At 23.5% G+C, this 11,244-nt stretch overlaps 1 protein-coding gene across 1 annotated transcript in view; it reads right to left on the bottom strand.

Moving 5' to 3' along the window:
* Positions 1-3,075: 3,075 nt before the first annotated feature.
* Positions 3,076-11,244, bottom strand: part of LOC117169066 — an 18,730-nt gene continuing 10,561 nt past the window's right edge. The window contains exons 3-4 of the mRNA XM_033355174.1: positions 11,037-11,161; positions 3,076-3,931 (exon numbers count right to left, since the gene is read on the bottom strand). Coding sequence (XP_033211065.1) covers positions 3,736-3,931; positions 11,037-11,161 — 321 coding nt within the window. The 3' untranslated portion in view covers positions 3,076-3,735. The remainder of the gene's footprint in view (positions 3,932-11,036; positions 11,162-11,244) is intronic.

The following is an 11,244-nucleotide window of genomic DNA, read 5'->3' as shown; positions in this document are numbered from 1 at the left end:
ACTGTTTAATCTACTACATCCACTGGGGTGATTTAAAAATAAATATTATTTTCGAATATAAACAGGCACACTTGTCTAAGTTATATTTTTTTCTTCAACACTTTTTTTAATTTAAAAAGTTGCACATGATTTAGATGTCCCATATTTGACTTTTGTATTCTTCGTTTATAATCTTTTATGAAAATTTACAACAACAAAAAATTAATGGCTGAATTTTAAACCAAATAGTTCAATTTTCTATACCCAAAAAGACGATTTTTTTAGAAGAAAGTTTAATTTTCAACCCGAAAAGTTAAATTTTTGAAAAAATTTCATTTTCAGCCAAGAGGGAGACATTTTGTGTAGAAAAGTGCGAGTTATTAACTAAATATTTCTTTTTTTTCCAAACGTTGAATTTTGAACATAAAAAGATGAATTTTCAATGAAGAAGATTTATTTTCTACCAAAAGACCAAATAGTTGAATTTAAAACTAAAAAAGTTAAGTTTACAATTAAAAATATATATAGTTCTATTTTTATTTCTAAAAACTAATTTTCAACAACAAAAAAATCAACCAGTTTGATTTATTGAAAACTCAAATTTTTAATAAATAGTTTTATCCGCAAGCAAATAGATTCAACAAAAAAGATAATTGTTAACAAGAAGATTTTTCAAGAAACTTTTCAGCAGGAAAAGAAGAATTTCCAAGAACTAAAATTACCAAAATTATGCATTTTCTGAAAACAAAATTAGTTTTCTACCGCAACAGATGAATTTTCATCAAAATATATGAATTTTGAATCAAATTCATGAATTTTTAATTTACAAAGGAAACATTTTCAACCAAAAATGAAATAACTACATTTTTCTATTAAAAAAATTATTTAAAATATACGAATTCCCAATATAATAGTTAAATAAATAAAATAAATAATACATTAGAATTAATTTATTAATTAGATAAATAAATAGTTTAAGTTTGAACCAAAAATATGAATTTTCAATAAAAAGTTAATTTTCAATCTAATTGTTTAGTTTTCTATCAAATTGTTGAATTCACAGGCCAAAAAGACAAGTTTTCTACAAAACAATTGAATTTTCAAGGCGAAAATATGATTTTTTTTAAAAAAAAGCTCATTTCGACCAAATAGTTGAGTTTTCAACAAAAATAATGAACCCTCAACAAAAAAATGAAGTAGTTCAACTTTAAACCAAGAAGTCGATTTTTTAAATAAAGGAAAATTGAATTGTTAAAGACAATTGTATTAGTTAATAATGTAACAAAAAAAGGTTTAATTTAAAATAAAAAAACAGTTGAATTCAACCAAAAAAAAAAGAATTTTCAACAAAATAGTTGAATCTTTAACCAAAACAGATTAATTTTCAACCAAGCAGTTGCATTTTTAAAGAAGAACGTTGCAATTTCAGCAAAATATATGAATTTTACGGCAGAAAATATATTTTTTAAAAACAAACAATTTTTAGCAAAAGGGTTCAACATCTAACCAAAGTGGAATTTTCAGCCAAAAACTTGATTTTCTAACTAAAAAAGAACAAATTTTAACCTAAAATACAATCGTTAAATTTTCAGATAGAAAAATAAATTCTCAACCCAAAAAAAAAGATTTTTCCATAAAATAGTTCCATTTTCAACTAAAGAAATGAATTTTTAAACAAAGAGAGATTATTTAAATTTTCAGTGCAAAAATTAAAGTTCAACCGGAAATGAAAACAATTTTCAACTTAATAGTTAAATTTTCGACCAAAAAGATAAATATCTAACAAAAAGAATGCATTTTTAACAAAGTAGTATAACTTTCAACCATGTAGTTAAATTTTTTACCAAGAAAGATTACTTTTTAACAAAACAAAAATAAAAAGGGAAGTTTCTTGATGATAAGGGAAAATAAAAAATTTTGGTTTAAAAGTCTACCATTATATTTTTAGTTCGGAATTCATCTCGCTTGATCAAAAATTCTACTATTTAGTTGAAAATGAAATTAAACTACTTTGAAAATGGAAGCTGAACTACTTTGTTAAAAATTCATTTTTTTGGTTTGCTTGAAAATTTACATATTTTAAAAAAAAATCGTTTCTTTTGGGTTGAAATTTTATTTTATTAACTGAAAATGAAACTATTATGTTTTTTGTTTAATTATTTATTTTGTTAAAAATTTAGCCTGTTTCGTTAAAAATTCTGTTTTTATTAATGATTCAAATAATTTGTTAAAAATTCATATATTTGGTTGAAATTTAAACTATTTATTTGAAAATTTAACCATTTTGTTGCAAATTCCTTTTTTTTAAAATAAAGATTAGTTTTCTATACTTAAATATGAAAAATTCCATTTTTGGTTGAAAACTGATCTTTTTTAATTTAAAATTCAACTATTTCGTTGAAAATTCATCTTTCTTGATTGAAAATTAAGTTTGTTGTTAAAAATTATTCTTTTCCGGTTTAAAATGCAACTATTTTCTAAAACGTTCCAATTATTAGTTTGAAAACTTAACTCTTTTTTAATCCTCAAATTAGGTAGAAAATTAATTTGGATTTTTGAAAATTGATCTATTTGGTTGAAAATGATTATATTTCATTAAAAATTCGTGTTTTTTATTGAAAAAAACTGGTTGATAAGTCTTTGTATTTTTTAAAATTAATGTTTTAATTAAAAAATTAACTATATCATTTTTTTGCAAATTTTTATTTTTTAGTTAAAAATTAATCTATGCGGTTGAAAATTGTCCTTTGGTTACAAATTCATTTTTGAAGTTTAATAATGCAGCTATTTAGTCAGAAATTCAAATTTTTTTTCGAAAATACGTCCTTTTGGATTGAAAATAATTCTTGTTTTTTTTTTTTTTTTTAATTATTTATTTGGTTGAGAATTATTCTATTTCATTGAAAATTCATCTCTTTTTTTAATCAAACTGGTTGATAAATTGTTTTTTTTTTTTTGAACATTTTAACAGTATCCAAATTCAAAAACAGTTTACGTTCAGACAATAATAAAATATGGGGAAAAAGGGGCGATGATAATTGTAGATAATGTAAGAAAGTAATAAATAATAATCGTAATAATAGCTTCCACTAATTTATTGATAACATCGTTAAAATCTCTTACATATAATACTTAATAATTCACAATTAGAAAATATATTATCTTTGGTTCATTCAGGGTATTAACAATTCATCGGATAAAAAATTGTACCTAACAAAATTTTCGGGCGGATCTAATACAATAATTCAGGGTAATGCATCTAATCGTGAAATTATCATTGGTTAGGAATAAGTTAACTAATAAATTTTATAATAATAATAATTAAATAAGTCTTTTCATTCAACTTGAAAAGATAGCTCTGAATAAAAAAAGTTCTCCCAAAACGGTCCAATTTATAATAATTAAAATCAAGTACTTTACAAAACAATTTAGTATACAAATTATTTATAAATTATTTATAAATGAATCAAATTCTGCAAATTAGTGGCATCTTGTGAAGAAAATTCTAACTCTACTATGAAGATCGTAAGATAATCTCTGGTAATCTCTATGTGGATACTTGAATAATTTAAATAAATTGATCAACAATATCAATGTATTCATGATTTTATGAGAGAAGAAAAATGTAAGTATCTCTTATTTTTTTAAGAGTCGAGCCAGTCGATAATCTCTTAATTGTTCATCGTTTTTAAATCAAAATCTGAATAATTCGATCATTTTTGTTATTAATTAATTACCTACTTAACTCAAAATTCCCTAGAATTTCGATCGACTTTCGAGTTGGTAAATTCCACCGGTATATTTGCTTTTCGAAGCAAAATCTTCACTGAAGTGCTCATTCCCATTGTACATTGAAAATCCACGCCGAGATAATTCCTCTCCTGGGACAATTGTCGGATTTGTGTAACAAAAATCTGCCATCATATTGGCCTGCCTGCTCAGTTGATTTGACCTAAAAGAATTTTTTAAAATAAAAATAAAATAACAATCAGGGGAATACTCGCGCAGTGCGCGAGTACTCAGTCGATTATATTGTGCAATCTTATGTATTCCAGTTGGAAACGGTTTAAGCAGCCCTAACTGTTTACTTTTCGATTCAGCCGATTTAGTCAGAGGGCTGTTACTAAATCGGGGTTCTGGTGTACTTGAAGAACATCTTAATTTTTACATTTGTGAGAAGGTAAATGGTCACTAAAACAATATTGAGATTTTTATTTAATATAAACATAAATAATATTTTTAAAAAGCTGTGTAAGATATTATTTTATAAGGAAAACTTCCAGTTTTCTAACCTAGTATACCTATTCATTGCGTCTTTAACTTTTTTGTACTTTACCCTCGTTTCCGTTTTCCAGAATAAAAAATTTAAATTGAAAGTTCATTTTATCGGTTAAAAAGTCTACTTTTAAATTTCATGTTAAGAATTTTGTTGTTGCTAAAAATGGTATAATTGAGTTCAACATATAATTATTTTGTTAAAAATTCAGCAACTTTGTTAAAAAATTAATCTTTTGAGTTGAAAATTTGTCCGGATCAAAAACTGTTTTTTGTTGAAACATTAGGTTTGAAAATTCATATTTTTTTGTAGAAATTTCATCTTTTTCAGTTAAAGATGCAATTGCGTGGTTAAAATTGACTTTTTTTGTAAAAAATATAAATTTTTAGATTCAAAATGTATCTTTTCAAGTAAAATATTTAACTATTTGTTTGGCAATGTTGTATTTTGTTGAAAAATCATTTTTTTTTGTCGAAAATTCAACTATTTTGTTAAAAGTTTAACTGCTTTCTTAAAAATGATTTATTTTTCGAAAATTCGTAATTTTAGAGAAAAATCCACCTCATTGGTTGCAAATTGAATTACTTTGATAAAAATTAGTTTTTATTGTTAAGAATTAATAATGTTTAAGTTTACGTTTCATTACTTGGTTGCAAATTGGACTTTTTTGTACAAAATTAATCTTTTTGATTACAAATTCAACTAATTGGTTAAAATTTGAGCTGATTTCTGAAAAATTAATTGTTTTTTTTAAAGATTCGCAATTTTATTGAAAAAATCATCTCTTCGGTTAAAAATTAATTACTTGTTTTTATCTTTGTCAAAAATTAATTTTTTAAAGTGAACATTTAATAGCTTTATTAAAAATTCAATTTAAAAAAAATTCGTCTGGTTGTCCTCAAAATTCAACAGTTTGGTAGAAAATTCAATTTTTCTAGGAAATTTAACTATTTAATAGAAAATTAGTTTTTAAAAATAAAATTTAACTGTTCCATTTTTGATCTTTTTAGTTTGGAAACTCAAATATTTAGTTTAAAATTGATGTAATTTGTTGAAAATTGTTCTTTTTCGTAAAAAAATAATCTACTTGGTTGAAAATTCAACTAATTGGAGAAAAATTTATGTTTTTTGTTGAGAACGCATCTTTTTTAACAAAAAAAGAAATCTCGGTTGAAATTTCATCAATCAATTAATAGTACTAAAAACAAATAAGAATGAAAACATATGACTTGGATGAATAATTCAAACAAATTTTTTATTCTTTTCATAGGCACTATTTTTGTTAAAAATATTTTGTTGTTGAAAATTCAACTACCTGGTTTAATGTTGAATTATTTCCTTAAAATTGGATTTTTTGGTTAAAGATTCCTTATTTCGGTTGAAAATTTAACTATTTTGTTGAATTATTGTTTTTTTTTGTTTGTAAAACATTAAATTTTGTAATTGAAAACATAACGGTTCCTGTTATGGTATAAAAATTGATCCTTATAAATTGAACATTTTTATTTTTTCTTTGAAAATGTATTTTTTTAAATAAAAAATTTATCTTTTTTAGTTTAAAATGCAACTTTTTTTACTAAGATTTTTACTAATTTGTTGGCAATTTAACTATTCGATTTTTTGTTGAAAAATAATCTCTTTTTTATTCGAAAACCCAAATATTTGGTAAAAAATTAATGTTTTTTGTTGTTGTTAAATTTCCTTTTGTTGGTATAAAATTAATGTTGTCGGCTATAAGATAAACAATTCAATTTTTTGTTGAAAATTGGGCTTTTTTAGTTTAAAATTCAACTAATTTTTAGTTGAAAAATAATCTTTTTTATTTTAAAATCAAAACTATTTATTAGAAAATCATTGTTGTTTTTTTTTTAATTTTGCTTTTTTGGAAAAAAATACCTTTTTAGTTATAAACTGAACTATTTCATTTTTGGTTAAAAATTTTTTTTTTAGTTAAAAATTCAACTACTTGGTTTAAAGTTGAACTACATAATACCACTTTTTTAAAAGATTTTACTCTCTGATGGAAAGTGTAACTATTTTTCAGATTTAAAAAAAAAAATAATATTCTGGTTTTGGTAAAAAAATTAGTTCTTTTAAATTGAAAATTTATCTTCTCGCTTTAAAAATTCATTTTTTTTAAATCAAAATTTGATCTTTTTAGTTGAAAATGCTTTGTTTAAGGATTGTACTATTTTGTTGATATTTTTTTGTATGACAAAGTTTTTTGCTGCAAATTTAACTATTCGATTTTTTGTTGATCTAAACAAATTATTTTATACAGAATTAGTGTTTTTTTTTCTAAAATTTGCTTTGTTTTTTTCATAAAAAAATAATCTTGTTAGTTGTAAACTGAACTATTCCATTTTTGGTTGAAAACGTATCTTTTTTAGTTGAAAATTTAACCACTTAGAGTTGAAAATTAGTTTTTTTTTGACAGTTTATATCTTTTGGTTGAAATTTAATCTATTTTTGTTAAAATTGCGACTGTTTGAAAAAAATTAATTAATATCAACTATTACATTTTATGTTAAAGATTAATTATAATAGATGACTTTTCCATTTTTGGTTCAAAAATTCTCTTTTATAGCTGGAAATGTGACTGTTATTGATCTAAAATTAAATTATTTGTTTGTTATTACATTTATGTTTAAAATTTTTTGTTCTAGTAGAAATGACATTTTTTTTTAAATGCAACTTTTTTATTAAATTTAATTGGCTTTGGTTAAAGATTTTACTACTTCGTTGTGCTTTGTAAAATGCTTGAATTTTGTCATCGAAAAATTAATCTTCTCAGTTCCAAAATACGGAGCGCTACTATAAATTTACTTTTGCAAATGAAAAAGCATCGCCATTTAATTTAATATAACAAATTTTAGAATAAATTTAATAACTTTCAAAAAAGTTGCCTGACGTTCAAAAAAAATCTCTGACATTTGTCCGACTTTCGCTAACCAAAAAAAGTCCCTGACATTTCCAGGTTTTCCAGGTCACCCTGATAATTAGTAGGTCACAAATAGAAAAATGGTGCCACCTTATCTTTCTGTCCTTCATTAGCTTTTATTATAATCTAGGTTTCTTTAAGATATTAAGTTGATTAAATGAAAAACTCAGGTATTTCTCTTATTGATATTAATTTACTCTAGATTTTACCACTAAAAATAAAGATACGTTATCAATTATGTTGTCAACTCAGAAAACATGATACTGACTCATTGGGATTTAAGGTAGAAACTGCGATTTTTCTTCCTTATCAATATTTTAATCGGTCTAATGCTCATTGAAACACAATAAAAGGCGACAATTCAATATTTGTATAATTTATATAAACTTGTGACGCATAATTATTACGCAAAATATATAATTAAAGGCCTATGAATCATTCAAAAAATTCAAAATAATATACATTTAAAGATTAAGCATTTATTTTTACACTTAGAAAAGAAGAAACAATGTTTTATAAGAAATTATATAGTTCATTAAATTTTTAAAAAGAAATCTCTTGAATTTTCTTGGAATCTTTTAAAATAAGTTGAAATCTTGGAAATCCTAATTTTCAATTAAAATTTTAATATTTTCTAGGATGCCTATATTTTTGATTAAAAAGTCTTAATTATGAAAGGAAACTAAAATCATTTTAAATACATTTTTTTCAATTTTACATCTTTTAAATAAAAAAAGAGTAATTTGTTCTTCCTTTGAGAATTAATGTTTTGGTTGAGGATTCAACTGTTTAAGTGAAAATTCATTTTCTTTGGTTGAATTCAACTGTTTTTGATTTCAAATTAAAATATTTTTTTATTGATATATTAACTATTAAATTTTTCATTATACATTAATTATTTTGGTTCAAAATTTAACGTTACCATTTTTGGTTTAAAATATCTATTTTTTAGTTGAAAATTCAACTGCTGGGTTGAATGTTTAACTACTTTGTTAAAGAAAAATTTGTTTTGTTAAAGATTTATCATTTCGATTTAAAATTTAACTTTGTCGATTGAAAATTCATCCCTTTTGGTCGGAATTACATCTGTTCTTGTTCTGTTTTTTTTTTGTTGAACTCAATTGTTTTCGATTTCAAATTTAATTATTTTTTTTCAAAGTCAATAATTTTGGTTTAAAATTTAACTATTTCATTTTTGGTTCCAAATTTATATTGTTTAGTTGAAATTTGAACTACTGCGTTGAATGTTGAACTACTACTTTGTTAAAAATTGATTTTTTTTGGGTTAAAGATTGTCATTTTGGTTGAAAATTTAACTATTCCATTTCTGTTTGAAAATTTATATCTTTTTTAGTGTCAAATTTATTTGCTTTTTTCAAAGTTGAACTTCTTTATTAAAAATCAATTTTTCGTTGAAGATTCATCATTTTAGTTGAAAATTCAAATGTTATTCATCTAAAATTAAAATGATTTTTGTTAAAAATTTAACCATTCCATTTATGGTTGAAAATGTATCTTTTTTAGTTCAAAATTATACTTTTTGGGTTAAAGTGTTTTAAAATATATAAAAAAATTTAACTTTGTTAAAAAATATTTTGTTGTTGCTGAAGATTGATATCTTTTCTTGAAAATATAACTATTTTTAGAAAATTATTTTTTTTAATATATCAAAATCTCATGAAATCCTTTGATATTGTTTTAAAATCCCTGGAATTTTTTTTATTCTTAAAAAAAATTGGAGTCTTGTTAAATACCCTAAAATTTTTCGAATACTTTGAAATGCTTTAAAATCCCGTAAATTATCTTAACAGTTTGTAATATCTCTTAAGATTTCTTCAACAATTTTGAAAACTTTGAAGTGCTCTGAAATTAAATTAAACTTGTTGAAATTTCTTGAAATCTCTTAAAATTCTTGAAATCTTCTCTAGAAATAACTAAAAGCTAAAATCTCAAGAACTATTTTATAATCCAGTACTAATTCATCTTAAAATCCTACATCTCTTTTAAAATTAGTTATTTATTTCCTAAAATTTTCACATAGAAATTCTTCAAAATTTCCTAAAATCCCTTGAAATGATGTGCTACATTTGACACCCGTTTAAAATCCCTTGGTAATCTTGAAATCTCTCGACAATTCTTGGAATCTTGATAAATGCAAAATACCCTAAAATCTTTGAAATACTTTGCAATGATTTGTCATCTATTAATATAATTGATGCCCTTTCAAAATCCATGGAAATTCTTGAAACCTCTTGAAATTATTGGAATCTTGTAAAATACCATAAAATCTTTGAAATCTTTTTAAATTCTCTGAAATGCTTGGAAATCATGGGAAACCCTTTTAAAATCCCTGAAAATTCTTTTCACTTTTGGAATGTCGAAAAATACCCTAAAATCTTTGAAATACTTTGCAATGATTTGTCATCTATTAATATAATTGATGCCCTTTCAAAATCCATGGAAATTCTTGAAACCTCTTGAAATTATTGGAATCTTGTAAAATACCATAAAATCTTTGAAATCTTTTTAAATTCTCTGAAATGCTTGGAAATCATGGGAAACCCTTTTAAAATCCCTGAAAATTCTTTTTACTTTTGGAATGTCGAAAAATACCATACAATCTTTGAAATCCTTTAATATATTTGATGAATTTTTAAAATCCATGGAAATTCTTCAAATCCATTAAAATTCTTCAAATCTTGTAAAATACCCTAAAATATTTGAAATGTTTGGATATCTTTTGAAATCCCGTGAATCCCTGAAAATTCTTTAAACTCTTAGAATCCTGTAAAAGATACAACAATCTTTTCAATCTTTTGAAATCCTTTGAAATCCATCGAAATCTTTTTTAAACCTTTTAAAATCCTGGTAATTTGTGTAACTTTTGTAATCTTGTACAATAACCTAACATTTTTGAAATCTTTTAATACATTTGATGCCTTTTCAAAATCCATGGAAATTCTTGTAAAATACTCTAAAATCTTTCAAATCTTTTGAAATCTTATGCGATTTTTGGAAACTCTTCCGAAATCCCTGAAATTCTTTGAGTCGTGTTAGATACCCTAAAATCTTTTTAATCTTTTGAAATCGTTTAAAATCCTTTGAAATCCCTGAAAACCCTTTTGAAAATCGCTGAAAATTCTTGAAACTATTGGATTCTTGTTAAATACCCTGAAATTTCTAATATCTTTTGAAATCCTTTGAAATCCTTGTAAACTCTTTAAAATATTTGGACATTCTTAAAATTCTTAAAATCATGTGAAATACCCTAACATTTTTAAAATACTTTGAAATCCTTTAAAAGTCTTTTAAAATCCCTGCAAATTTTAGAAATTCTTGGAATCTTGTGAGATACCCTTAAATCATTGAAATCCTTGTAAACCCTTTTAAAATATTTGAAAATTCTTAAAATTCTTAGAATCATGTAAAATACCCTAAACATTTTTAAATCCTTTGAAATCCTTTAAAAGTTTTTTAAAATCCCTGCAAATTTTAGAAATTTTGGAATTTGGTGAAATACCCGAAAATTGTGAAAATTCTTGGAATCTTGTGAAATACCCTTAAATCTTTGAAATCCTTTTAAATATTTTAAATTTCTTTAATATATTTTATGCCTTTGTAAAATCCAAGAACATTTTTCAAATCTCTTAAAATTCTATAATACTTGTAAAATTCCCTAAAAATATTTTAAACCTTTTGAAATCCTTGGAAACCTTTTTAAGATCCCTGTAAATTCTTAAAATTTTGGGAATCCTGTAAAATACCCCAAAATCTTTGATAAAGCCTGGTTTATTTACTTTTCATAAAAAAACTAGCTTTAATGACATTTTTGTTACTTACTCCTCAACTGAAAGTCGCTTCACTTTCACAAATAGTATGATTACTAGGAGGAAGAGCAATAAAAATCCGAAGGCGGAAATTCCACATGCGATGTAGAAATAAAGAGCCAAATCGTCAACAGTTTCCTGTAAACAAATATTTCAATCAGTAAAACAAATCTTTTTAAAATGAAAAAATTACCCTCCTCCAATTCAGAAAAGAGATTGAA

Source organism: Belonocnema kinseyi, chromosome 3 (assembly GCF_010883055.1).
Source record: "Belonocnema kinseyi isolate 2016_QV_RU_SX_M_011 chromosome 3, B_treatae_v1, whole genome shotgun sequence".
Lineage (NCBI taxonomy): Eukaryota > Metazoa > Arthropoda > Insecta > Hymenoptera > Cynipidae > Belonocnema > Belonocnema kinseyi.
The sequence above is the reverse complement of the archived record's forward strand: the minus strand, read 5'-3'. Positions and strand labels throughout refer to the sequence as shown.